At 52.5% G+C, this 27,335-nt stretch overlaps 1 protein-coding gene across 1 annotated transcript in view; it reads right to left on the bottom strand.

Annotated features, from left to right (window-relative positions):
- MEGF11 (multiple EGF like domains 11) overlaps window positions 1-27,087 on the bottom strand; it is a 250,988-nt gene extending 223,901 nt beyond the window's left edge. The window contains exons 1-2 of the mRNA XM_034994182.1: window positions 26,956-27,087; window positions 1,361-1,466 (exon numbers count right to left, since the gene is read on the bottom strand). Of these exons, the coding sequence (XP_034850073.1) occupies window positions 1,361-1,466; window positions 26,956-27,034 (185 nt within the window). The 5' untranslated portion in view covers window positions 27,035-27,087. The remainder of the gene's footprint in view (window positions 1-1,360; window positions 1,467-26,955) is intronic.
- Between the last annotated feature and the right edge of the window lie 248 nt (window positions 27,088-27,335).

Raw genomic sequence — 27,335 nt, forward strand, 5'->3', positions numbered from 1 at the left:
CTGCTTCTCCCTCTGACCCTCTCCTCTCTCATGTTGTTTCTCTCTCGCTCGCTCTCCAATAAATAAATAAATAAAATCTTTAAAAAAAAAAAAAAGAAAAGAAAAGACCATAATTGACCTTTACAGTCCTGAAAGCCCTTTCATGACACTGGCACCCTGATCCTCCTGAGAGCCTGGGAGGCCAGGGCAATTATTCTTCCCCCTCTACAGAGGTGGAAGCAAACTCAAAGCGGTTCAGAGACTTCTCCCAAATCATTACAGCTAGCAGGTGGCGAGATCCAGACTGGAATGAACCAAGGTCTTCTCCTGACAGATCTTGCCTTCTTCCCCCTTCCCCTAAAAGGGGCACGGTGCGGCACCACCTTCTGCTCCCGCCCCGACTGTAGGGACTCCCACAGGGCGCCCAGTCCCTGGTGATCATGCCAGTGGGGGCACAGTCCGTCTGCTGGCCCAGCCCATCCCTGCAGGGCCTGGTGCTGCCCAGGCGGGGCGCCTTGCCCTGCCGTGGGGCCGGGATACTCCCCCTCACAAGCAGGGAGCATGGACAGCCCCACTTGCTGGAGCTCATCTTAATTTTATTCATTTGATTTATTAACATCTAAGTGGCAGAGTCGTCCTGGTCAGCACAACCAATCAATTCCAGGGTTTAATTCAGTTTTTCCTGATTGGGTCTCTGGTCACTATCTCTCTGCTCACCAAAATCAATACTTTAACCTTGTACTTCAAAGTCAGGCGTCTGCAGGGCCCTGGCCCGTTCCCCGTGGACCAGGTGCTGCAGCCGGAATGCAGCCAGGTCTTCTGCTGACGCCCTGGGCCGCACTTGCCCTGGGAGCCCTCCCACCCCGGCTGGAAGCAGCGGAGTCCCCTCACCCGTCCTCCGTGGGGTGGGCAGCCGGCCGCCCAGGACAGGGGAGCCGCTGCACTGATGCCAGTCCTGGGGGACCAGGCAAGGCGTCACAGTTTTGGAGAAGAGCACATCTGGATCACACTCACTGCCCACACCCCCCACACCCCCCCCTGCCTGGCTGTGGACAGGCACTGAGCCCCTCTGTGCCTCTACTTCCTCGTCTGTAAAATGGCCGGGAAGGGCAAATGCAGGGAGCGACCAGAGTTCCTTGCGAACTACCAGACAGCAGCACTTAAGTCAAGCCCCTCGGCCTGGAGCTCCCAGGGCCCCGAGTGTAGACAGAATCGACACTGCTTGGTCCTGTCTTTCGGCGCTTGCGCTGTTTCTCCAGCTGGACTGCAGGCCTGCGGTGGGCAGCTTCTGTACCTCCCGACTCTGCTTGTGTCCCAACCGTACCAAGCCCTGGGGGGAGGCCCTCAGGGAACGCCTGGCCGTCTAAGACCCACATCTTACCTCTCCCAGTGGCTGCACACGTTGGGGTCCTCGGGGTTCAGGGACAGGGCAGTTTGCAGGAGGGAGAAGATAATGAGCTCTGTCGCGGAGAGTGCCATCCCGGGCCCTGGGGGTTACAAAGGAAGCAGCGTCATTAATCAGACCGTTTTCCCAGGCATCTGTTCGCCACTGAGTCTTCTCACACGAGGCGGCAAAACAGACTCGCTAAACAGACTAAGTTTGCCCCCAACGTCATGTAATGAGCATTTGATATTTCACACTTGTGGGTTTTGACTACACTTCACCAGTTCTGAGTAACCGGGGAGTGGGAAGCCTGAGTCAGGGAAAAGTTGGTATTCTAGGCCAGGGCTTCTGAAAGTTTGTTGGCTTGTGGACTGCTTTGAGAATCTCATGCAAATTCAAGAAATTCTCCCCAGAAAAATGCCCACATGCACAACTTTTGGCTGTAAGATCAGGGTGTCCTCAGGCCCCTGAGCCCACGCTGGGACCAAGAACTCCTGACCTTTAAATGCAGGGTCTTCCCCTCGGTCCCTTCCCCCTCAGCTCTGATGTGCTTTGCACATCCACTCTCCCCCTCCCCAACTTCCTGCAACAAAGAAAGGGAAGAAAGGTGTCTGGTGGCCCCTGGGGAAGCTGAGCTGGGAAAACTCTTCCGCTACCCAGAAGGCTGCACCTTGCTTCTCTTGTTGCTATGGGATATCCATCACTGACACCCAGCCTGATGCACACATCACTCCCACCGAGGGATGAAGGACTGGTGAGGGGCTTCGAGGAAGCAGCTTGTAGAGTTTGATCCAGGGCCCTGAAGTGACAGCTTATGGCAAGTGTCAAGTGTGCCTACACACATGTCAACCCCCTTGGTCCCCTAAACTGAGGACTCCCCCAACAAAGGGCTCCTCACGGAGGCAGAGAATCATTAAGGTGGGAGTAACCACAGTGACCCCCTAGGCTCCTTCCTGCCCTGGAAATCCAGGACCCCGTGGTCCTACAGACTTAGAGAACTGCGGGGTTCCCACCTGCGGGGACAGCCCAGGGGAGCTGGAATTCACATGTGCTCAAACATCAGCTACAGAATGAATGAACACCGTGACTCAGAAAGATAGCACTATTTTTCATGTGTACAGAGATGCTGTCGTGATTTGCTTAAAAGCTTTACTGAATTCAGAGTAGCTTTTCTTCTCAATCTGCTTCACTAAAAGATGCAACTTCTAATAACTGGGGGCGGGGATGATATAGAAAATATTTTGACATCGGAAAGGGTCCCCAGGCTTGAAACGGTAGAGGATCCAGTCCATTGGCCCTGAGCTTGCCAATGAGGAAGGACTCACTCCACTCAGGGACAGACAAGAGCGGCATGCATGTCACACATACCCCCATCTTACCCAGAGGGAAGCTAAATAGAGCTCCTGTCTTCGTGAAAGGTTAAATACTCTCCTGCTCGTCCCCAGTAATTTCCTCACTAAATTCTTTCTTAGCAGCTCCTTCAAAGATAAACAAATTGTCACAAATTCTGTGTAACTGTAGGGGTCCAAATTAATGATTAATGAGGTTTTTCTGTTTGAGATCTGAAAATAATCTGGCTAAACGTATTTTGAAAATCAGTTTGGAAAGAGAAAAGCAGTTCTGGTGTTTCCACTTAATTTGCCAAGCCAGGAGTATGCAGGTCACAGCCCCTCATCTCCCCTCCTCACTCACCTCCCCCCGCAACAAGTCCTTGGAGACCTAAGGGACCCCCCAAAAGGCGGGGCACAGCATGGGGCCCACGCCCCCTCTAGAGCTGCAGGGCTTTCAGCCCATTCCCCTCGGAGAGCAGGAGCCACAACCTGGATGAGAAAGAGTGTGCCCAGATGTAGCATTAAGTTTTGGGGAGAGCCAAGTGTAGGATGAACATCGTCTTCCAGGTGGGGTTTGGGCAGATCCACCACCAAATAAATTAAATAAAGGAGTAAAGGAAGGGACCCGGTGCTCTGAAAGGCACAATGTCGGAATGCCAGGGGGAGAGAATGCCTCATCTGGTTCTCTCTACGGCCCTGTCTCATTGACTCGGCCACTCCTATCATCTCCCGAGTGGACCCCACGACCGCATCTTCAAACTCATGAAGCTTAGAACATCAAAGGATGAAGCCCCCTGGGTTAGAGGAGAGTGTTCCTCTGGCCCCCTTTTGACCCATGGTGATAGGAGAGGGGTGGGAGATGGAGGTAACTAGGATCCTTGCTAGAATTTGGGAGATCTTTTAAAATCTTCATGCAAACCTCTTCCCTCTACGTCGGATGTGGGTAGGACAATTTGGCCGACTCCCACTGGCCGTGGGATACCTGGATGCCGGGTGCAGAGAGGGAGAGGGGGAAGGGGAGGTGGACAGGGAGCACGAGAGGACACAGGCGGCGAGGCAGCCTCACTCCTCTGTCCGTGTGGTTGTGGTAAGTCCAGCAGAGCGGGGCGCATTCACATCCAAGCCTGGAACAGCCCTGCCACCAACAGCCACACGGTTCCCCATCTGATGCTAAGTCTGCCCCTGTGGAAGTGTGGGAGGGGCTCAGGGAAGAAGGACGTCCAGCCTGAGGGTGGAAGGCTCTCCTTGGACTCGCTCTGCCCTCAGGCTCTTTCTTGGAACCCAATCTAACGGATGCAACCTTAATACCCACACTTCCCTCCCCGGAGCCAGACTGGTCTCTCCTGCTCCTTGTTCACACTGCTCCCCTTGCCCTCAAAGCGCATCATCATCAACTTTGAGTGTCCAAGGACCATCAGCTCGAGGTCCAGCTCGGGCCCCCGGGCCCTCCACCCGCCCTGGGCTTGGCACCTACGGGGTGCTGGGCACGCTCCACGCACGTAGCTTCCACACGGCCCAGCACTGACTGCTCTTCCCATCTCACATCGCCAGCTTTTCCAGCTCGCCTACTTCATCTTGCCCACGTGTCATGGAAACGCCTCGAAGGTGGGGTCACATCCTAGGCCAAACCAGTCAATTCCTTTGGGGAACTGATTTTATTTATTTTATTTTATTTTTTAAAGATTTTATTTATTTGACAGAGAGAGACACAGTGAGAGAGGGAACACAAGCAGGAGGGACTGGGAGAGGGAGAAGCAGGCTTCCCACCGAGCAGGGAGCCCAATGCGGGGCTTGATCCCAGGACCCTGGGATCATGACCTGAGCCGAAGGCAGATGCTTAACGACTGAGCCACCCAGGCGCCCCTGGGGAACTGATTTTAGAAAAAGTATTTCTTGGGTGCCTGGGTGGCTCAGTTGGTTAAGCGACTGCCTTCGGCTCAGGTCATGATCCTGGAGTCCCGGGATCGAGTCCCGCATCAGGCTCCCTGCTCGGCAGGGAGTCTGCTTCTCCCTCTGACCCTCCCCCCTCTCATGTGCTCTCTCTCATTCTCTCTCTCTCAAATAAATAAATAAAATCTTAAAAAAAAAAAAAGAAAAAGTATTTCTTTCTCAGACAATTCACTGAGGCTAAGTGAAGAGCAGCCAGAGAGGGGCCATGCCCCCTCCCCACGGGGGCAGCTCCTCACCACCGTGAACGTGAATGGGGCTTGGCGCTCTCTCAGAGGATGGATCCCAAAGACATATGCTCACAAGATGACTGAGGGAAAATCAATGCTGCCACAGTGGTTATTAGGCCGACTCCATTTGGAGTGACAGAGGTTAACGTATCGGGCACCATCTGATTTAGGGCATTAATAATTAAATAAGAAAATGCCCCTGGTTTCACTTCGAAGGAAGGGAGTGAAGTTGCAAAGGTGAAGACATTTCCCTCCTGGCGGTGAGATGTGGCTGCTTCACCCCAAATGAACCGGGCTGGAGGCTGGAGGGGAGAGAAGGTGGCTAGGAGGGGAGCCCTCACACCTGCCCCAGCCTGAACCAATCGACTGAGCATTCCCGGAACACCACCAGCCTGGCCCTGGGCTGTGCTGTGGACACAAAGAAATAGCATGGGTCCGCTGCCATCTATTTGGGGAGCTCAAGCAGCAAGCGGTGAAGTCCCGCTGGGGGGCTCCTGGGAGTGGGTGGGACTTCAGATGGACAGACCGTGGAAAGGGAGCAGGCCGAGAAAGGGCATTTCGGGAGCGGGTAGAGCATAAGCCAGCGCCCGAAGGCAGGACTGTGTGGGTGGTGTTGCAGGTAGTAGATGGTTTCCACTGCAGACCAGTGGTGGCCACATGGGCAACTTTGGGAGGTGTTTTCCAGAACGGGGCTCAGTAGGACACTAGTCCCGTGAGATATTGATAGAAATCTCCCAAAGATTTCCATGAGTGAATTAGTTCAGGAAATGCGGCATGTGCTTGTTTCTTCATTTTAAATATTCCAGTGTACCTTTTTCTTTTTTTGAAATTTAAAATCAATTAATTAACATATCGTATATTATTAGTTTCAGAGGTAGAGTTTGGTGATTCATCAGTTGCATATAACACCCAGTATTCATTCCATCAAGTGCCCTCCTTCATGCCTATCACCCAGTTACCCCATTCCCCTACCCCCTCCCCTCCAGCAACCCTCAGTTTGTTTCCTAGAGTTAAGAGTCTCTTATGGTTTGTCTCCAGTGCACCTTAACTCTAGGAGCAGAGGTCCTCAGGGTACCTGTTTGGAAAGCTCTGCTCCTCTCCATCAAGGTCAAGTGTGAAGGAAGCCCTGGTCCCGTCAATCCGCATCCTTAGATGCGGTTTATATCCTTTGTTTCCTTTGTATTCCTTTGTTTATTCTAACACTTGAGGGCCTTCTGTGCCTGGCACATGGTGCTCAGGGAACCTGCCCCTGGATAACTCAAGAGACACTGACATCACAGCAAAGGATCCCTCCTCCCAGCCGGACCTGCAGGCTGGGCAGACCTCAGAGATGGCGGCCTCCTCTGGAAGCCCGTGCCTCCTGCCGGGGCCCTGCCATCACCAACACCTCCTGCCAGGGCCCTGCCATCACCAACCCAGCCTGAGTCTCTGGTTGGCAGCACACACCTGGCCAGACACCAGATGCTTACATCAGCCAAGATGCATAAAACTGGGGCAGAGGGCAGAAAGACAAACAGATGGCCTCTGCCCTGCGATCGGTAGTTATGACCTCACAGTCCATCTGTGCAAAAATCTTCCCCCACCTGCTTCCACCACCTGCCTAGTCCTCCTGACCGTGCCGAAATCTTGGGGACACGGGCGCCTAGTCCACGTACCTGGAACCTGCTCTCTGTCTACCCCAGTCTCTTCCAGGGAGCCCTTCCGTCCTGACAAATTTGCATTGACGGCAGGGATGGTGGTGGTCAGGCACTATTTTGTGGGTCCTGGGAGGTTTCACTTCTACAACACTGGGCATTGATCGGTAGTAACGGCTTGGCTGAGAAACTGGGGCTGAGCAGGGAAAGTGTGCCGTGATCGATTAGTAATGCCTGTCACAGGCACCCAGGCACTGGGTGGGAGAGGGACACACCGGTACCACGCACCTGTCCCTGTCCCACGTTGCTGAACGGTTGTTACTAGCTTTAGAAATTGCTCTTTTTCTATATGAGCCATCTAGATGTGGACTCAGCTCTTCCCTCTGGGCGTTCAAACCTGCACATCATTTTCCCTCCCTTGGACTGCACTACCAGAACGCACATCATGAGGGCAGAGATGTGGGTTTATTACGTTCACTGCTGCCCCCAGCACCCAGAGCGTTGCCTGCACGTAGAAGGGGCTCAATACCCCTCATCAACCAATTATTGGCTCTACAGCCAAACACCTCCCCTGACCTCTCAGCCATCCCCAGCCTCAGGCTCAGCCACATTGCTTGTGTCTGTCCCGACGGAGGCCACCAAAGATCTGTCCCGACAGCAGGTCATACCGCAGGGGGCATTCCACGCTGCGTTAACATTGCCCCGCGGAGACATCAGTCTGTTGGCAATAGATACAGTGACACGGTGACATCCTGAGAGTGATTCAAAAACTCCCGCCCGGGCCACCCCACCAGCGCCAGGGTACATCTGCTCCAGGGACCAGCACAAGGCGGGCATTGAAGCCTACTCAATAGTTCAAGCTGCAACTGGGGGCTGACGTGTTCCAAGTACCTCATGAAAAGGCGCTTTCAGGCTCGGAAAGCAGCAGAAGCAAACCCCAAACTGGGACTGATAAAGCAAACGCCTCACATCCCTCCCAGCATGTGGGTATAGAGAGAGAGAGACTTCTATCTTCTATTTATAGAACACACACACACACACAAACACACAAGCTTCTCTATTTTTTTCTGAATAAAACAAAACAAAACAAAAGCTAAGTTTGCTCTCAAAGGGGCAAATGCCATGGTGATCATCCCGTCCGGCAGACCTTCGCCTTCTTCTGCCCACTGATCTCTGAGCTGGCTCCCAGTCCCCAGGCCCCCCTCTGTTTACTGGCCTTGCTGGGGTCTGATTAGTGTGAGATGAAAAGCGGAGCTGTGATCAGCCCCGTAATTAAGAGGCTTCACCCTCTGCCTTGATGAAGCTTCCTGCCCTCCCGCAATCCCACCAGGGGCCGGGTTTATGTCGAACGATTTCTAATCTCTCTGCACTTAAAAAGAAAAAAAAAGTTTTCAAAATAAATCCACGGCTTTTAATCTCCAAAAGAGTGATTCCTTGATAGTGGGAGCATGGCAGAAATCCCCAGGGCCACTGTGGAGACCCTGCCAGGTGCCTGCCCACAGGGATAAATCAGAGGGGATTGGAGGCACCTCCAGAGATGCGGTAAACGTCCTCTTCAGAGTCTGGGGCCTGCCATCCCAATAAATCCTGCTTTCTCCTTGCCCGGGAAGCCTTGGGCTGCAAATCCTGAAAATGGCACCATGGAAGCCCTGCAGCTCCCATTAATCAGGGTCAAAAGGCTGTCCCGTCCCCTGCACCCTCAAGCCCTACAGACTGAGCGGCCCTGGCATCATCCAGCCTCAGAGAGAAATCACCACACATCCCTAGGGAGGGGGGAGTGGAGGAGTGTAGAAACTGCCAGGCCAATAAAGCACCCCCCTCCCTCACCCACTGTGCCGGGCCCTCAGCCCTCCCATTCCCAAACAACCAGCAGCCTCCTGGCCCTCCAAAGACGAAGGGAAAAAACTTATCTGTGTTCTTAGACCATTCCATTTCTCACAAAGCAGTTATCTCCATCTTTCCATTTCTCTGCAAATCAGGGCATGCTCGGCTGGCCTGGCCAGCCCCGAGGCCTCCTGCCCCTCCCAGCTGAGCCTCCCCAGGCCTGGCTCCGCTTCCTCTGCCACCCCCCCCCACCCCGGGGCTGTGGGAGTCTCAGGACCATGGGAGTCCCACACACCCTAGCATTAAATCATGGCTCTGTCCATACATCCCCAAAGATAAGTCAGTCACTGGGGGCCATGCACCCCCGTGGAGATCAGTCCCATTCCTGCCCACTCTGAAAAAAACATTTCTCAGACTACAAGATGCAACCACCAGTGCCTGGATAGGGAGGAGCGCTAAGGGACAAAGCGCTGGAGAATCACCACCGTTGGCAGGTCAAGCATCCCACCTGGGCGGAGGTGAGGGATGATAGACTGGACAACAAGCCGCACGGTTTCAGAACTGGCACCAGGACCTGGGAGCATCAACTGTCCAACACTCGTCCTCCAGGAGGGGAAACTGTCCCCAGAGGACTGGTTCAAGATCACAGGACGCGTGGGTGGCAGGCCTCCATTTGAGAGGAATAGTGAAGCCGGACTGACATTGTTCGAATCCTGACTCCACCTTATTGGCTGCACAACCTGGATAAAATCATTTACCTGCCTTAGGGCTGAGTGTTTCCCATGGACCACACGGGGCATGACCAACTTCACGGGGCTGTTGGGGTAGTCAGTGAGTCAGCAGGTAAAGCACTTGGCCAAGCCCAGCATCTGGCACATAGAAAGTACCCAATAAAATATTCGTCTCCTCCCAACCCATATTCCGCCACCTCAAAGATCCTTCTAACTCTCTAATTCTGACTTCTGGAATTTCTAAGGAGCTGGAGGGAAAAAAAAAAAAAAATATATATATATATATATGTATATATAATTGCTGGAAAATTGAGGTTTAGTCGTCTCTATGTGGTGACTACTGGGTCAGTTTTCAGTGTACAATTGTCAAGACAGGCCTCATGTTTCATCCACTCAGCACACATTTATTGAACACTTGCCAGTCACTGTGGGCACAGAGATGACTCAGGTAGGCCCCTCCCCCAAGACCCCCAAACGCCTGCTGGAGGGTGTGTGGGAATGGCCGTGAGAGGGCTGTGGATCCAGGATGTGGCTTAATTCAAAGCGCCGAGGTCTTTCCCTGGCAGGAAGCCTCAGGCAAGTGTGATGGGATATCAGAGACCTTCGTGGGGAATCGATGCTTCACATCCCTGCAGGTGCCTTCCACGTTGAACCTGGCCCATCTCCATTCCTGTTGCTGAATCCACTCTTGATTAGCGCTGCCTGTTTTGAAGAGAGAACAGCCCGGCCGCCCAGGACTCAGGGCAACTCCTCCTGCTGGGGTCTTCCCTCCTGAATGCCCACTCCGCTCAGAAGCAACTTGGCTTTCCAAAGGCCCCGTCCTTCCCCTTCTGCCTGCTAAGGGCCCTAACTTGCTGTGTGACCCGAGAAAGGTTGTTTTCCCTCTCTGAGCTTCACTCTCTTCTTATCCCAAAGACGGGGGTCCGACTGCATCATCTCCTGGACCTTTAAGCTCTACAAGTTCACCTACAATGTGTCTCCCTTCCCTGCTCTTCCCCCCACCACATTCTTCTCTCTTACCCCATTCCCAGCCTGGGGCTTGCCCCATCTCCCCATAGCAAGGAGACACACAGAAGAGGTCGGAGAACCAGAGTCTAATCCTGGATCCCGGAGAACTCATTTCACTGCTCTGAGCCTCCTTTTCCTCTTTGACAACATGGGCAGGATGAGAGAGCCACAGACCCTTGGGAGGATTCAACTGTAGTTCAGGACCGGGAATGCGGGGATCAGTAGCACTGTGATGGTTGGGACCCGTAGTTCTGACCCCCTCCCCGTCCATTCCTCAGCATCCTTTTAATTAAAGACTGCTTTCTTGTCTTGTGCTCTATTTCCACCCAGCACCCATAACAGGGCAGACTCTGCCCCCTCACCTCTTGGGGGCCACTCCTCCCCAGGCAGGAGCTAAACAGGAGGACCTGGCTTTTGGCCTGCAGACATGCACATCAGACTATGGCACCTCTCCGGGTTTCCTTCTGGAACCTTCTGGAACCTTCCACATGTCTCTAGGCCAGAAGATTCTGAAGCCAGATGACTCAGCCCAACTGTCCCAAAGCCCGAAGATGTCTATGCTTGTGCCTCGTAGCAGAAACATGCATCCGTGTATTCTGTAAAGCAACTTGGCAATGCATAACAACCTGTTTTTTGTTTTTTTTAAAGATTTTATTTATTTATTTGAGAGAGAGAATGAGAAAGAGAGAACACGAGAGGGGGGAGGGTCAGAGGGAGAAGCAGGCTCCCCGCCGAGCAGGGAGCCTGATGTGGGACTCGATCCCGGGACTCCAGGATCATGACCTGAGCCGAAGGCAGATGCTTAACCAACTGAGCCACCCAGGCGCCCGCATATCAACCTGTTTTAATGTGTATCTGTAATCCAGCACTCTACTTCTGCAATTTCTTTTTTTTTTTAAGAAATTGGCCAGTGTCGAGGATAGGTTCAAGAATGTTTGTTGCATCATCTCTTAATAAAGAGATGTTTGTTGTAGCATTGAAACAACCTAAATACCTAAGTCAGTAGGGCCCTTGCTAAATAAATTCCACCATGTCTACATAACAAGATATTATGCAAACATTAAAATATTGATGTGCAGAAAAAATAGGGAAGCCCATCCACTAAAGCATTAATAGTGATCATCTTTCATGGGGGCTGGAGGGGAAGGAAGCGGTATCATAGGACTTGTGCTTCTAAGTCAGTATTTTTATTGTTTATGAGTGTTTCCTACAACAAACATTATTACCACCATAATCAGAAAGGCAAAGATATTTTAAGATAATGTACATAAGTTCACCAACATGGAAAGATAACCCTGATGAAAAATCTATGAAAAACACAGGTTACAAAACAGCATGTGCATTAGGATCGCATTTATATAAAATGTAGAGAGCATGTTTATGGTGTGTGTGTGTGTGTGTGTGTGTTGAGAGCAAGCAAGATGGAAAGATATCCGAAAGGATGTTTAAAATGTTAAAGATATCCAGGTGATGACATTTTAGGTGACTTACTTTCTTCTCTATACTTTTCTGTACATTTGCATGTTCTACGATGAGCTAGTCTCGATTTTAAAATGTGAAACACCACAATAAAGCCATCTTCGTTTTGGAAACAAAGAAGCCAGGGTCCTTTGGACAGTGCCCCCATAGCCTACCTTCCTCTAGGTCTGGATTCTCCCGCACTGCCCCTTGGGGTGACTTTTCCCATAGAACAGGGATTCATCAAGCCCTGTGCCTGCTACCCCTAGGGACACAGGCCACTTTACAGGGCTCCCCAGGCAGCCCTGGGAGCCATCAGGCTGGGGCAAAATTGCCATTACAATTGTATGGCATGGGTCCATGCTGTGATTGTATCCATGCTGTGATTAAAAACATTATGCCATTTCAAAGACCCAAAATGATCTTACGACACAGAAAAATGGATGGATAATGTATGAATCTGTCAGCTCTATTCAGTATAATAAATGAATCAGGTATTCAGATTTTAAAAGAAATTTATTGCAGTCCTTTGTTCATGACACTGATGAATTCTGGCTCACAGCCTGGGCAGGTCGGCCTGGGGCACTTCACCTCACTCCAGAGCTTGCTCAGTCCTCGCTACCCACACAGGCTTTGCTCCACCAAAGATAACAAGAACCCGGAGCCCTGGATTCCTGATCAGTTCCTGGGTCCGAATCCCACCTCCATCCCACCTCCATTGTGTGACCTCGGGTAGGTCACTTGACCACTGGGAGTCCTAGCTTCCTCCTTATAAAGTGGAAACAGTAAGAAAACCTACTCACAAGGTCATGAGAAGCCAAAGAGGTAAGGGTTACAAGAAGGCCTGTCAACAGTAAAACGCTGGGTAAAGTCTGGTCACTGCCCTTCTGCTGGGGCGTGGGCAGGGGGAAGGGTGCAGCACAAATAGTCCTGGTGGGGGGGGTTGTGTGAACAGAGAAGAAATGAATTTATTAGGGTCCTGGGCTCAAGAACTGCCTCCTTGGAGTGGAGCAAATTTGCCAGAAAGGAGAGATAAGGACAGGATGAACTGCAATGAGGTGGCAGTTCGGCCCAGCCCAGGCCCTGCTGACCCACAGCCTAAGTTAGAGAGGATTCCAAGTCTGGAACCAGAGGCCAGTCTGGCTGCGCTTCTGGCTTACGCTGCGTCTGATGATCATCTCCGCAGCCGCATGCATTGATGATAAAACACAGTTTCTCTGAACTCTGGTTTCCTGGAGGAGCAAGCAGCTCATTCGCCTTCCAGAACTTCAGCACCCTGCACTCCCTCCCCAAGGAAGGAACCACTGAAACAGCACCGCGGAAGATACAAAAACAAAAAACAAAAAAAAAAACACCTAAACTAAACCCATCCCTCATCTTCCAGGTTTAATCTGCAGGATGGCACAAAACTCTCAGATTCATTGTGTTCCTGGCCTGATTATTTGTTGTTTATTTCAGTATTTTCCAGGAAATTGTTCATTAAGGATAAAAGCACCTGCTTACTGTAAGAAAGCATTACACAAAGACTCTGGCATGGGGGCCTGGGAAGAACATTAATTAATGAAGCGAAACTGAACAAACATGCTATAAATTAAAGGTCTAAGGAGAAACGTCTGGCAGTTAGTGGCTTACGAGAGAAGGCTGCGATGAACCATCATATTTTTAGACCACAGTAGTGTGGGGGAAAAAAATGGGAGAGAAAAATTATAAAAGGTGGCAGAGGTAACGATCTATTTCTAGAGCAACTAAAGCTTGTGCTTCCATTAAGAGAATTATAAATCAATTCTGTTTTGTCTGGGGGCATCTACGCACCGTGTGTGGGAAATTAAAGAGCTTAGCGCGTCAGAGCAGTTCCTTCTGAGGGCTCCGTGGAACAATGCCACCTGAGACATTGGGTGCGAGAGAGGCATGGTCGCGAGGAGGGAGGAGGATCTAGGCACAGGCAATCCTGAGCACCAGGGTCGGGGAGAAAATGGAGCCACACCCCAATGAGGTGAAACCTTCGGTTAACCAGAATGCCACCGTGCAGCTAGTCACATCCAGTGGCGCCCATCAGGCTTGGTTCTCATCAGTGTGCATCCACCCTAGAGTAGTGGTTTGTGCCCCAAGGATGAGCGGGGCCCACCCCATCCACGGCCCTCCTGAGAAACCGTCGCCAGGGCTAGCTTCTGTTCTGGTAACTCACTGGCTTCATTTCCCTCGCTTCCTACCTACTCCTGAACAAGGACAATGCCTTTAGGAACGATGACCCTGAAATCACGCAAAATCCCAATAAATCCAAAGAGATGTGTTCCCACTCGATAGAATCCACTTACCAAGACCAGAAGGGAAAAGCCACATTGCGAAAGGATTTGGGTAGCAGGCATCGGAACCCTACAAAGGTCTTCTCTGCCTCACTTCCAACTCAACAGAAAATTCAGAAATCTGGACAATCCCTTCCTCAAGGCAAAATGGAGGTGGGGGCAGCTTTCCCCTCTGGCTCCAGCTCCTCTAGGTCGCCCTCTGCCCTTTCCCCAGGCAGGGCCGGCCTGCGAGGCGTGAACCTCCAATATGCTGAATCGCCAATATGCAGAAAACGGGAAGTTTGTGCCAAATCTACAGCACACACTCCTAATTCTGTGGTGTGCCCACAAGTCTCCAAATCTGCCATCACACGCGCAGGGACTCAGTGGGGTGGGAAGAATGGGGGGCAGGACGGAAGCCTGATAAGCCAGGACGCACGTGTGTCTGTGCCAAGAGAAGGAGAAAAGAGAGAAGTGAGTGAGGTGGGTGGGAGCTGGGTCTGTGGGCCCGGGACTGAGAGTGTGAGCTGCCTGCTAACACCACATCCAGTGCCCTGACAGCACTTGCTAAGAACACCCTGTGAATGTCCCTTGTTGAATGAGAAGTTGGATACAGATGGGGTCCAACAGTGAACCGGGGAGCAGCTTACTGAGCACCAGAGGAGAGCGGCAAACGAACAGTCGCCGAGAGCCTGCCCGGCGCCGGACCCTGTGCTGGGCACCTGGCCGACCTCACTGCGTTCTCGCAGGGGCTCCGGGAAGCTGGTGTTACCATCTCCGTTTGCAGAGGCTCACAGTCTGGAGGTGAATGAACTGGATCTGAATTCAGGACCACCTGCTCGTCCATCACGATGCTTCCAAGTATGGCTCTGCTCTTCAGGCTCAGAGCCTGTGTGCGAGCGCGTGTATGCCCTATATGGTGTGTTGGGGGAGGGATGGGCCATCTCCTTGGATCAGGGCCTCCTCCACACTCACCTAATTTGGGCAGAGGAAGGGAGGACAGTACAGTGCAGTGGCCGTGCTCCCTGTGTGACCTTGGGCAAGTCTCCCACCTCCTCAGTGCTTTGTTAGCTGCAGAGGAAGCCTTTATTAGCTGGAGTTCCTCATCTAATGATTAACCCAGGAAATGACTTCAGGGACTATTTTCTCAACTTTTCCAAGCGTGGTACATAAGAAGTACCATTCTAGATGCACAGGAGAAAAGCGGATCCATTAGAGACCGTGGACATCATGGGGCATTAGGGCTGAATTCTCTCTGGAACCTGCCTGAGAAAGTGCTAGATGGTCTCTAAGTCTCCTATGGCTCTGACATCAAGAGATGGGTGGGGAGGCTGTGTGCCTCCTCTAGAGGAACCAGGCAGGGGGATGTTCCTGAGCACAACCAGGGGTACAGACGAGGAAGCCAGAGCCCCTGGACCAGATTATCTTACTTTACGATACATCCTCTATGCGTGTTTCCCTGGTGTCATCCCGTAGCCTAACTACCTTCTTTAAACGTGCCAATCTTGCCTCAGCTGTGCTCTGAGGACTCAAGAAAGAGGTTGGGGACAGGCCTTCAAGGGGCTAAGCCCCACCCCTCCCTCTCTTCCCTTAGGGCTAGTTCGGGTGCTGGCGCAGCAGTAACTGGCAAGAGATCTGAATGGGATCCCTAACTGAGCACATGACACCCCTGCGTCTCCCCAGCCTTCAGAGGATGAGGAGGTGATTTTATTACAGAAGGGCCCAGTGCCCTAGCAAGGCAGAGCAGTGGTTTGTGCCCCAGGAATGAGCAGGACCCACCCCACGCAGGGCTCCGTCCGGAAAATATTCCAATAACCTTGAAAGGTGAGGACACTGCGAGCCCTTGTTAACACTCAGCTCTGCGTGTGGAGCCCCCCGCCTCGGGGAGGCGGGGATGCATCGGGAGGCGACAGGGAAGGGGCCAAGCCGGCGTGGGATTCGGCAGCCACCTCAGCATATGCCTTTCAAGAAACATCTGACTCAGCAGTAGCCGTGGCAACATCTTTGCATCAAAAAGGACGTATCTAGACAGGACAGGCGCATGCCAGACTCTGGATCACTCCACAAAGTGAAGATGAGGATCAAATCACCCGGAGGGAAGAAGGCAGAGGAGACATTTATTTCAAACCAATTTCACCCACTGTGGAGCCATCACGAAAGCCCAAAGGTAGAGCTGTGCATGTATGTGTCGCAGCACATGAATGTGGGAGCCAGCACGGCCACCGGCCTGGCACAGAGGCTGAGTGGGGGCCCGTCGGGGGACAGGATCTGCTGACAAGGTGCCCGTGGGCTCTCAACATGGCCTGAGCCAAGCACCAGCCAAGGGCCGGGATCAACAGGCCAGGGACAAATAAACCCAGAAACCAGACCTCTCAGCAGGTCTGGCAAAATTGCTGTGTGACCCTGAATGAGTCAATGAACCCCTCTGGGCTCTTTCCTGATAGGGAGGAGCTAGAATCCCTTCTCAAGTAGGTGGGCTCATCTGAGGAAAGGACATGGGCTTATAGGCATGAGTTGGAGCTTTCTAGCATCACCTATCAGCTATGGGACCGGGGAAGACCCTGAACAGCTTCTCTGGACCTCCATTTCCCCATTTATAAAAGGATGCTGAGTGATAGTTCTGTTGTTTTAGAGCCAAACCTGGACTCTTGCTAAGGTCCCTTACAGCTCGAAAAGGTTCCACAGTGATTCTCTGCAGCAAGAGAAGGTGAGAGGGAAGCGGGGTTCCCCCCAGGTGCCCTCAGCCCCTGGCCCAGGGCCAGTATCAATAAACATTTGATAACTGGCCAATGGCTGGATCAACGAATCAATGAACAGGTCTCTTTCTGCATAAAAGATAAGAGACTTGCCCAAGGTCACACAGCGAATGGCAGAGCTGACCCCCAATCCAGCGCCCCTCCTATTCCAGCATGCCACAGGAAAGGGAAGGGAGGCCCTTGAGCAGAGCCCCTTGGGGTGGTGGGGGGGCAAGGCCTAGGTAGGCTGGGGGCAGGGGCGTCCCCTGGAGACACGTTGGATTCTGGGTACCTTGAATCTGCCAGTCCCTCAAAGAACCCGTGTCTGCTGACTTTCCAGCCCATTCTAACCCTGTCCCCAGGGTGGCCTTCCTCTCCTTGGGTACAGTGGCTACCCGGGGTCTCTCCCTGCCACCTCCTGCAGCCTTCCCTGCAGGTGTTCCTTTTCCTTCTCCAAGCAGGGGCACAGAGGAGGCAACCAACTAGAGAGGCAGAGTGGGGGGCTGCAGGAAAGCTGTCCTCTCTGCCCTGCCTTCCTGAGGCCCTCAGAAACTATTTCCACCAGCCCTCTCTCCCCAGGACTAACGAGACAGCTTCTGCAGAGCCGAGGGCAGAGGTCTTAAAAATCCTTACCTTCTTGTGGGCTTTTTATAAAGCACATCCTCATCTACAGTCTCATTTGCTCCTAGAAGGGCCTGCTGGAGATGAGGACCCTGAGGTGGAACTCGGGGTGGGGGATGAGGAGGGGCCCAAAGTTTCACCAGCAGAGCGTGGACCAGATGGCACAGAGACAGCAGGCTGACATTTGTCCAGAGGTGGCAACTTCACCCTTTCCTGTGGCACCTCCTCTGTCCTTGCAGCAGAAATCAGGGTGCCCCCATCACAGAGCTCAGGGCAAGGGCTGAGGCTCCCCTGGTGGGAGGCAAGTGGTGGAGGGTGCCCCCTGGGCAGGACGTCTAGCTCCCCTCTTCCAACACATACACACCCTAAACAGTGGTACCCACCCCAGCTGCCTGTTAGAATCATGTCGGAACATTTAAAAAATATCCATGTTTGGGACCTCACTCCAAGCCAATGAGAACCAAATTTGTGTGGCTGGAGCTTGGACATCAGTATTTTTTTTTTTTTTGAAAGCTTCTCAGATGATTCTAGTGAGCTGCCAGGATTGAGAATCACCCACTAGGACCCCCTGAGGGCAGGGGCTGGGGCCCTGATCCAGATGAAAGCCTACCAGGTGGGTGACCTTGTCCTTTCTCTGTCTCTTTCTCCATTCTCACCCCAGCGCACAGGTACCTAGCCTGGGTACCCCTTCCTGCTGGTACTGTGCTTCTGCCCTGGACTCGCAGAGCACCCCCACCCTATCAAAGTGTCTTTGGGTGGCAGAAGCAGGGGGCTGTTAAGCTGTTAGTGCAGTTTTGCGACACCTTCAAGGTGCCAGCCAGGCCCGGGTGAAAGGAAAGAGCAAAGCTGCTGTACCAGGAATGCCTGTCAAACCCTCCCATTGCACATCTATATGGCAACAGATATGGGACAGAGGGGCGTGTAGCTCCCCCCGCCCAGCCCAGGGCTGGTACGAGTGCCCTGGGCACCAATCCACCCCACGCAAGCCCAGTCATAGATAGTCAATGAGCGAACCTTTCCTGGCATTCCCACAAGCAGGTGCCCTAGCATCTGCAGCTGGTCCCATTTGTGGGACGACACTGCCATCCGTCCCTCCACCCCTCTATCTGCTCCACCACTGTTTACTGAGCACCTGTGATGTGCCAGGCACTAAAGTCTCCAGCAGTGAACCAAGGAGACACCGTTTCTCCCCACAGAGCATAGCCACGTGGCAGGCGCCATAGTCCCCACTGTATGGGCTCAAAGAAGAGTGATGGCCTGCCTGTCACTGGGAAGTGGCTGAACCAACCCAGGCCCTCCCGTATGGTGAGCCCCGCCGTGTAACTGCCCATGTCCCTTAGCCCAATCCCTCAGTGAAAAGCAGCGGAAACCCTCTTGCATGGATGCGAGAGCGGTGCTCGCTTGGAGGAGGCTGGAGCCAAGTGAGGGCCGCCTGGTCCCCAAGCCCAGAGGTCCCTGCGTCCTGAGGTCCCTGCATCTGCCTGTGTCTTGCCCTCCCTCCCACTCCTCCTCTAATGAAAACTCTGAGAGCTGGAATGAAATTCACCTTAATAAGAGCTCGTTAGAAATATGCTAATGGAGAGGAAGCTGATATCATATGCCCTGAAACCCCAAAGGGAGAAGGAGATGAAAAAAATTCAATATTGAGTTTTGTCTCATTTCTTTTTTTTTTTTCAAGATTTTATTTATTTATTTGAGACAGAGAGAATGAGAGACAGAGAGCATGAGAGGGGGGAGGGTCAGAGGGAGAAGCAGGCTCCCTGCCGAGCAGGGAGCCCGATGCGGGACTCGATCCCGGGACTCCAGGATCATGACCTGAGCCAAAAGCAGTCGCTTAACCAACTGAGCCACCAAGGCACCCAAGTTTTGTCTCATTTCAAAGCCTCTTTCAAAGTGGCCATAAATCTTCTGTGTGACATGACATAACGAGGAGCTGCCAGTGGCTCGGGCGTAAATAATTAGCAGTTGCCAGGTGCTGAATGCATTTGACTTTCCAGTCCTCTCTAGGGGAAGAGAAAGGGAAGGTGTAAACCAGGTCCAATGCGTGGGCCGACCCATCCACGCAGCCTGCCCACCTGTGCACCCTGGCCGGGGCAGAGCTGAAAGAGGCTGTGGAATGTGCCCGAAGAGGGAAGCTCGGCAATCAGCAAGGCCCACCTTGAACCTCAGCCTGGGGGGCATCAAACTCCACTAGGTGTATAGCTCTGGGATAAGTCCCTAACGTGACCAAGCCTCAATTTCTGTCTAGGAGATTGGCAAGAGCGCATGTCCCGCACTGGGTCCCTGGGAGGATCAGTGTGGGTGCTGGCTGGCTTACAGTGTAGTGGTGTAGAAAACACACTCCGGAGTCAGCTAGTATGAATCAAGAACCAGCTTTGTTAATTACTAGCTGAGTGACTTTGGACAAATGACTTAATCTCACAGAGGCTCTGTTTCCTCATCTGCTAATGGAGATGGTAATTGTATCCATTGTGAAAATTAAATGAGATAATTATACACAGTATCTGATACACTGTAACAACTCAACAAATATAGCTACTGTCACTCTTGGGCACCCAGTAAAGAGTAGCTACTATTCACACTGCTGTCTCCTTCGGTTCCCCCACACCCCTCTTACTGCCACTGATCTAAAACATAATAAACAAGAACAAGACCAAACAAACAAACAAAAGCCTGGGTGTTGTCTCTTACCCTTTTTTGTTTCTAATTTGCTGGGCAACTTTGGGAAATTGAATTGACCTCTCTGATCTTAACTAGTCCACAAAGTGAGGATGATGATGACTGCTTTGATCTATTTGTGGAGTAGTTATAAAAGTCAAAAAGATGATGCTAGTGAAAGTGCTTTGGAAGGTATCATGAATGACACAGGTGCAGGGAATCATCATTATTGGCCTCCAACAGGAAGGTTGTTCTAGTTGCCCTGGTTGGCCTCCCCTCCCCAGGCAGCAAGGGACAGTCTCTCTCAAGACCTCAGAGGAAGAAGCTACATTTCTTCCAGACAAAAGTGACAGCAGATTATAGCTTTTAATTCCTACTGATGTCTAACTGAAGCTCTTCCTTCTGGCTTTTGAGAAGACATATGTCCTCTTGCTCTGCCCATGGGAGAGATAGTGACAAGCCAACATTCACCATTTGGATGGGAGTTGCTCATAGTCTAGAACAGTTTAATTTCCAATAAGATGTGGTTGGTAAGTGGTCGTTACAGTACATGGCCCCGTGCGGTGTGTACCAAGTGCAACTCACCACTGCCACCTGCCACACGGGTCTCTACCCCACACAATGAGAGGCGTCCACTGACTCTATCAATGTCAAGTTGCTATCAAGCTGCTTCCTCTTAATTTCTGTACTCCTGTCCCTGAGACCTGACCGTGTGGAGGCTCGCATCACTCCATGGAGAATACTTTAAGTAGCTGGAAGACGGTGGGGGCAGAGGAACCAGATGGGGTTCTCTGCCCTGCTCCTGTTCTGTTTACAAAGATCAGCACCTTTTCAAGGAATATCATGTCTCCTTCTCACACCCTCTTGCCCTCTCCTTGCCCACTTCCTCTGCCTTTGCTTTCTCTAACTACTTCCTATGGGTTCCCATACCGCTCCCACCTGAAAACTCACAGGAAAGTCCCACTCCTGAAGCTATTCTTACCAAGGCAGGCATAATGGGGACGCCCTTTCTGACCTCGGAGTCGGGATGGAGGGTGGCTGGGTCAGAGCTGCAAGGTCCCCGGATTTTCCCCTAAGCCTCTCCCACTGCCAATGAGCCCCAACGGTGAACCTCAGTCATCTCACCTCTTCCAAAGTCCCAGTCTAACTTTGTCCTCCCCAACCACCCTCCCCCCACCCCCCCACCTGGGCTTTAACAATCTGGCTCCTTCCCTGGTCCTGCTCCAAAATCCTGACTTATTGCCCCTCTCCAACTGGCACCTTACATGATGGTCCAGCCCAGGGTCTTGCCAGCCTCCATCCAAGGACCAAAGCTTCACCGTTCATCAATCATTCATGCAACACAGAAGCACCTAGAAAGTGTCAGACATTAGGCAAGGACCTGGATCCATAACATGCCAAGTCAGATGCTAAACGGTAGAGATAGAACAACTTGTAACCATGAAGTTCCAGTACATGTGAGAGGACCAACTCCAAGGCCATTGTCAAGGGATCTGAGGAGGGGCACATATGTGGCGACCTGAAGGAGGCTGAGGAGTAAGCCAGGTAGGGCAGGAGTGTTCCAGGCAGAGGGATAAAGAGGAAGGAAAACTGGCTCGTTCTGGCTGGAGCAGAGCTTGAGGCAGTGGGGGTGCAGGCTGAGCTGGCGAAAGGTCAGCCCCAGAACATGACTGGTCTTGACTTTGTCCCAAGATAGAGGCAACCATTGAGAGGTTTTAAGTAAGGGATCTATTTGGCCAGCGTTGTATCTTCTTTCTTTCTTTTTAAGATTGTATTTATTTGACAGACAGAGCACAAGCAGGGGGAGCGGCAGGCAGAGGGAGCCCGATGTGGGGCTTGATCCCAGGACCCTGAAATCATGACCTGAGCTGAAGGCAGACACTTAACTGACTGAGCCACCCAGGTGCTCTGGCCAGGGTTGTATTTTCAAAAGATCCTTTTCTGATTAAAAAAAAAAAAAAAGTAGAAGTGAATGTTCATTAATAGGGAAATAAAAATTTTAAATGTAATAAAAAAAAATTTTTTTTTTTAAATTTTAAATGATGGTTGGATATCCACACCATGAAATATTTGGGAGCTATTAAAAGGAACAAACGAGAGCAACACTGGTTGAGTTGGAAGGATCGTCAGGGGGTAGTGGGAAGGGACAAAGTTAGGGGCTAGAAAGCATCATCCTGTTTTCTAAAGCAAACAATCCGCATATGCACACACATACCTGTTTGTACGTGGTTAGAGTTATATGACATGGAAGAATACAGAACGGGCTGTGGGGAAGGATTCCCTGAGAGCACAAGGGGTAAGGGCATGATGCAGGGTAAAAGGGAGGAGGGAGGCAAGTTAAAGAAAAAAAATTTTAAGAACAAGCTAAAAAAATAAATAGGATATGATCGCATTTACGTGAAATTGTTTATGTGGAGAACTTCAGGTCTCAGCTTATCTGCCCCTTCCTCTGACCAGTGCCCCAACTCAGGCTCCCTTGGCAGTAGCCCCAGAATGTAAAAAGAAAAGTAAGCAATTTCCCCCTGGCTGAGGCACAGAAAGAAGGGATCGGATGGGCTGGGGCTGGGGCTGGGCAGGCAGAACGGTGCTGGTGGGGCAGGGTAGGGCTGCTACGGTGCGCCTGGAGCACAACGGCCCTCTCTGGTCAAATCTCCAGATTGCACTAGCTAATTCCATGCCCACCCCAGGGGCTGGCAGCCCTTCAGCCAGTGTCCCCAAACCCATTCCCCCCCCAGCAGCCTGGCAGTCTCTCCACATCTGTGCTGTCCAGTCCCAGCTGTTACTGAGGGTGGGGCTGGAGAGTGGAAGGGGGAGTGGGCAGGGCTGTGCCAGGTCCCTGGTCCCCTTCCCTCCCCATGGGAGGGCATCCCATGATCTCACATCCCCAGCTAGAGCGGAGGCTGCCTGAGGCAGGAGCCATCTCCCGCACCGCTCCATGCCCTAAGGGCGCTCAGTAAATAATAGCTGGTTCCTGGACATGACTCCACCATGAGTAGTGGGAAGCCCTTGGTCAAGTCACCTCCCTGCCCAGGGCCTCAGTCTCCAGAGCTGTAAGGAGATGTGGAAAAGACCAGGCAAGAGGAGGAAAGGCAGATGCCCAGGACAGAATGAAGTTGAGTGTCTGTGCCCTACAGCAGTAGCTCCCTCGGCCCCCTCCGTTCCCCTCTGCCCTCAGCTCTCACTCACAGACCCTTTCCCGCCCCCCATCTCCCTTTCCAAATCACCAGAACCACAGCTGGAGGCACGCTGGAGCTCAGTAAACTCCCCAGAAACGCTCCAGAAGCCACTTTGGAAAAACCCTCCCTGGCATGATCAACACAGGCTGGATTCCTGATTCGGCCTGGCTGTGTGAACTTGACGGTCAATTGATCTCTCTGATCCTCCGTTCCCCCCCCCATCTGTAAAGTGGGGGTATTACTAGGACCTACTTCAAGAGGTCTCTGTGAGGTCTGAATGAGTCAGTCCCGCCTGGGGAGGCGTTGTTTTTAACTGTTATTCATGGTGGTGACTGTGGGTCTCGTCACGCTAAGTCTAACTTCCCACCCCTGTCCCCACCCCCAGGCACCCCGGTGCACTGGACACACCACCCCTCCCATCAGCACCACTCAGAGTGCAGCCCACCAGGGTTCAGACAAAACATTGAGTGGGAAGCCGACTGTCACACAATTACAAAGGTTAATTGCAGGATTCAGCAACAAGAGGGAGGGAGCTTGGCCCCCTCATAAATACAGCTGATTAAAAAACAAGCATCATTTTGTAATTATGCCACTGACAGAAATGCCTCAGGCCACTTAGCAGTTTTAGAGCAGGCGGAGAGGTTCGCCCAAGACGCACCTGCTACAGCCCCGCCCCCAGGGGCCTCCCTGTCCCCACCAGGCCTCCAGAGCCTCACCCAGGGCTGCACGTTCTTCAAAAGCAGCAAGTAGCCTTAGGCCTAGAAGAACGCCCATCCCTCCGCTCCCTGGAAGCAGTGCCTGCAGGAGCCCCCGAGAAGTCAATTAACAGCATCTGGCTAATTAAAGAGAGATGTTACATCTCACTCGTTGACTCAGTCAGAGCTGCAGTGGGAGCCTGGGAGAAGCGGCCCCCACATCCCAACCAGCTCCCCGTTTCATGTGGCCCTGGGGACACACAGCTTCTCTGATCCCTTTGAAAGTTGTGGTCCCACCAGCCCCAGATCAGGGGGCTGGGCCGCCCAGGGTAGGACAGCAGTTCAAAGCCAGCCCGGCGGGCATGGTGGGGTCCGGTTGGGATCGGGAATAATTAGGGCATTCCAGACCATAAGAATCAATAACATAATTAACAAATATTGTGCTATTCCTCAGAATCTTGCTACGAATTATGCTTTGATCATACAATGTTCTCTGACTGTTAATGACATGTAATGTTAATTACCGGAGAAAGGGAATGACTCCAAATGAAGACTTCCTTGGAGAATAATTAATATTCTTTAAGGAGTCGCAGAGCCTGGGAGGGGGGCTTTTTCCCCCAGTTTGGTGACTTAGGAACCTCAGGAAGCCCACCCTCCTTGTCCATGGGTGGGCGGATACTATCCCTTATGAAGACAGTGACTCGCACATAGTAGGCACGCTATTAAGACTTATTAGCAAGATGGATCAGTGGATGATGAGGCTCACCTGGAAGTCTGCTGGAATCTTAGGGTATGGAGGCAAGAACATAATCGAGGCACTCTTTATTCAAATGGGGCCCTTGTCAGCAATGCCGGTGGGATAAAAACTCAGGTGTCAGATGATCAGTCCCATCCGCTTTCTACCACCATCACCTTGCTTGATTTGGGTGCAAGTTAGGAAAGATTCAAGGGACAAGGAAGGAATGTCTTGGGGGTTGGGGAGGTACTCTTTTTGCCTTGAAATGCATTGGGAATATTTCAGGAGTGTCCAGCCTCACACCTTTGACTTACTTGGAATTCCATGCACAGGAATGAAATGTCCCAATCAGATGAGACACCTCCCAAAACATAGGCTCCCTGCTGGGAAGCCACACAACCCTGACCAAAGTCCCCAGAGAAAGGTCTCCTGCCCCTCAGACTCCTCCACCTCCGGAAGGGAGGACAGAAGGGAGGAGCCAGCACCTCCCTCCTCCTCAGCATCCACAAACCGTCACTGCCTTGTCTCTGCACTGGAGCTGAGTCCCCTGGAAGAACCAAGGTCTCACTATCCAGACTGAGCTCTACTAGAGGGAAGGCGGGAAGCTGGGGCAGACAACCCTAGATCAGCCCATCCGGACCCTGCCTTCAGGTCCTGCTGTGCCACCAGTCATGGGCAGAGCCCTCCCCTCCTTGGGTCTGGGTTTCTTAATCTGTCACGAGAGCTCACCACTCCCAGATCATCACTTTCCTTCCAGGCTGATATCCTCGGATTCTAAAGCAATGGGAGAAATCTCGACTTCCTAGTATTCTGAGGAGCCCTCAGCTTCCCACCCCTTCACCCTCAGAAGTTCCTTACGCCCTACAGTCAATGCCTCTCACAGAGAGAATGGGTCATTAGGTCTGGTGCACCCCCTTACCCCCTGTTTCCAGCAGAGAACAGCTCCTAGCAGCTATGGAAGAATCATCCCAGGGGCACCTGGGTGGCTCAGTTGGTTAAGCGACTGCCTTCGGCTCAGGTCATGATCCTGGAGTCCCTGGATCGAGTCCCGCATCGGGCTCCCTGCTCGGCGGGGAGCCTGCTTCTCGCTCTCCCACTCCCCCCTGCTTATGTTCCCTCTCTCGCTGTGTCTTTCTCTGTCAAATAAATAAATAAAATCTTTAAAAAAAAAAAAAGAATCATCCCAGCTCAGGGAGCCCCAGCCCCTTTCCCCCTTCTCTCTGGGGGCCAGGGGGAACAGCTCTGAGCTCCATCCACAGTAGGAAGGAGAGCAGACTCTGGGAGGGTAGGATAAAAGGTGGGACTCCCTCTCTACCCCATTGCTGCCCAGATGCTCTTCAGTACCTGGCTCCTCCTGGATGCAGGGTGGAGGTGAGGGGAGTGCAGGCAGATGCTGCTGCAGGGACCCCCTCACTCTCCCACCTGCCTGCTCCAGCTTCCGAGGCCCAGCCTTGGCAGCCCCCTGCCTTGCCTGGGACCTTTGCTCCAGGATACCCAGCTCTGCAGCACCACCTTGCCCAGCTTGGGCACCACCGGACCCCCAGGAAACACGGGCCTATCGCCAGGGATGGTGAGGTAGTGACTGGTGACTGACCTATGCCTCAGAATCTCCAGTTGTTCCATAAAAAGCCACTTCAGTTTCAAGTCACACCCTTCCCTTCAATGCATCTTTAGTGCTCTCATGGGGGTAGAAAGTGCATGAAAGAAGGTTCCTATTTTTCAGAGACAAAATAAAGACACAAAAAGCAGGGACGGCTCACTGCAGGAGCTAGGACTGGAGCCGGGACCTCCCCTCCTTTGCCTCCCCACCTCCACCAGATTCCGGACTTTTCTTTGCTGTGTAAATCACCTCCCAGAACCACATTCCAAGGCGGAGAAAATAGAAATTATTCTGCACTTGGTTACTCAGGAGCCTGGGCTTACCCCTGACACCTGAGGGGCCCTGCCTGGAACACTCTTGAGGGCAGGGCAGGGCTCATCCTCCCCAAACCCTTGCTCCTCCATCCAGCGGGGGCCTCACTGTGCTTCTTTCTGGACTATCTTGTGTTTGAAGTTCCAAGTCTCCACTGGGTTCCGGAAATCTCCCCTCTTGACAGGAGAATGCAGAGACCACGGGAGCACATTTCTGTCATTACAGGCAGCTGTGACCCAGAGCCCAGGGCATGAGCCCCTCAGGACGAGGCTGTGGCAGGAGGCCCAGGCCTCAGAGGAAGCCTCTGCCCCCAGCTAAAGCCTCCACCTGCTCACAGGCACATCCTCTTAGAAAGTGCGCATACCGCCCACGACAATCCCCTGCCTGGATCGTGCTCCCACCTTTCCTCTGCTTCCCTTCTCCCCCTGGATGCCCTCTCTGGCCCTAGGTCCCCTTCACGCACCCTCCTCAGTTCTCTGACGGAGAGCCCCTAGCACGCCAGATCGTCCTTCCACACTCATTCCTTGTCACTCCCCGCCCAGGCTCCCCACTCTTCAGGGGAAGAGGCCCAGGTTTACGTGGCTTCCACATCCCCCACAGCATTGACATCTTACTTGGAGCTGACCAGGTGATCGATAAAAGCTCTTTAGTGGATGGGCTCATGGGCAGAGTCAGGCAGGTTCTCCTTGGCATGATGAAATGCTCATGAAAGAAACCAGCTCCAACTCATGGCGTGATTCAAAGAACTTCCTGCTCTCTTTGGCTCCCCCAGGTCAGAGAGCCACTTCACACCGGGTTCTGCAGGAAGCGCCTGGAGAATGAAGAAGTAATGGGTCTGGGGCTTTGGGATCAGGAGACTGGCCTCAAACTCTGGCTCCATTTTCCTCCCGCGCTCCCTGAGCAATCTGCGGCTTCCCTCCAAGCCTCGGTCCCCTCACCTGGCAGGGTGGCAGATAGGGTCACAAGAGCTCAGGCATATTCAGCACCTGGCACA

The sequence above is a fragment of the Mirounga leonina genome, unplaced genomic scaffold (assembly GCF_011800145.1).
Source record: "Mirounga leonina isolate KUSES-001 unplaced genomic scaffold, KU_Mleo_1.0 Mir_91, whole genome shotgun sequence".
Taxonomy (NCBI): domain Eukaryota; kingdom Metazoa; phylum Chordata; class Mammalia; order Carnivora; family Phocidae; genus Mirounga; species Mirounga leonina.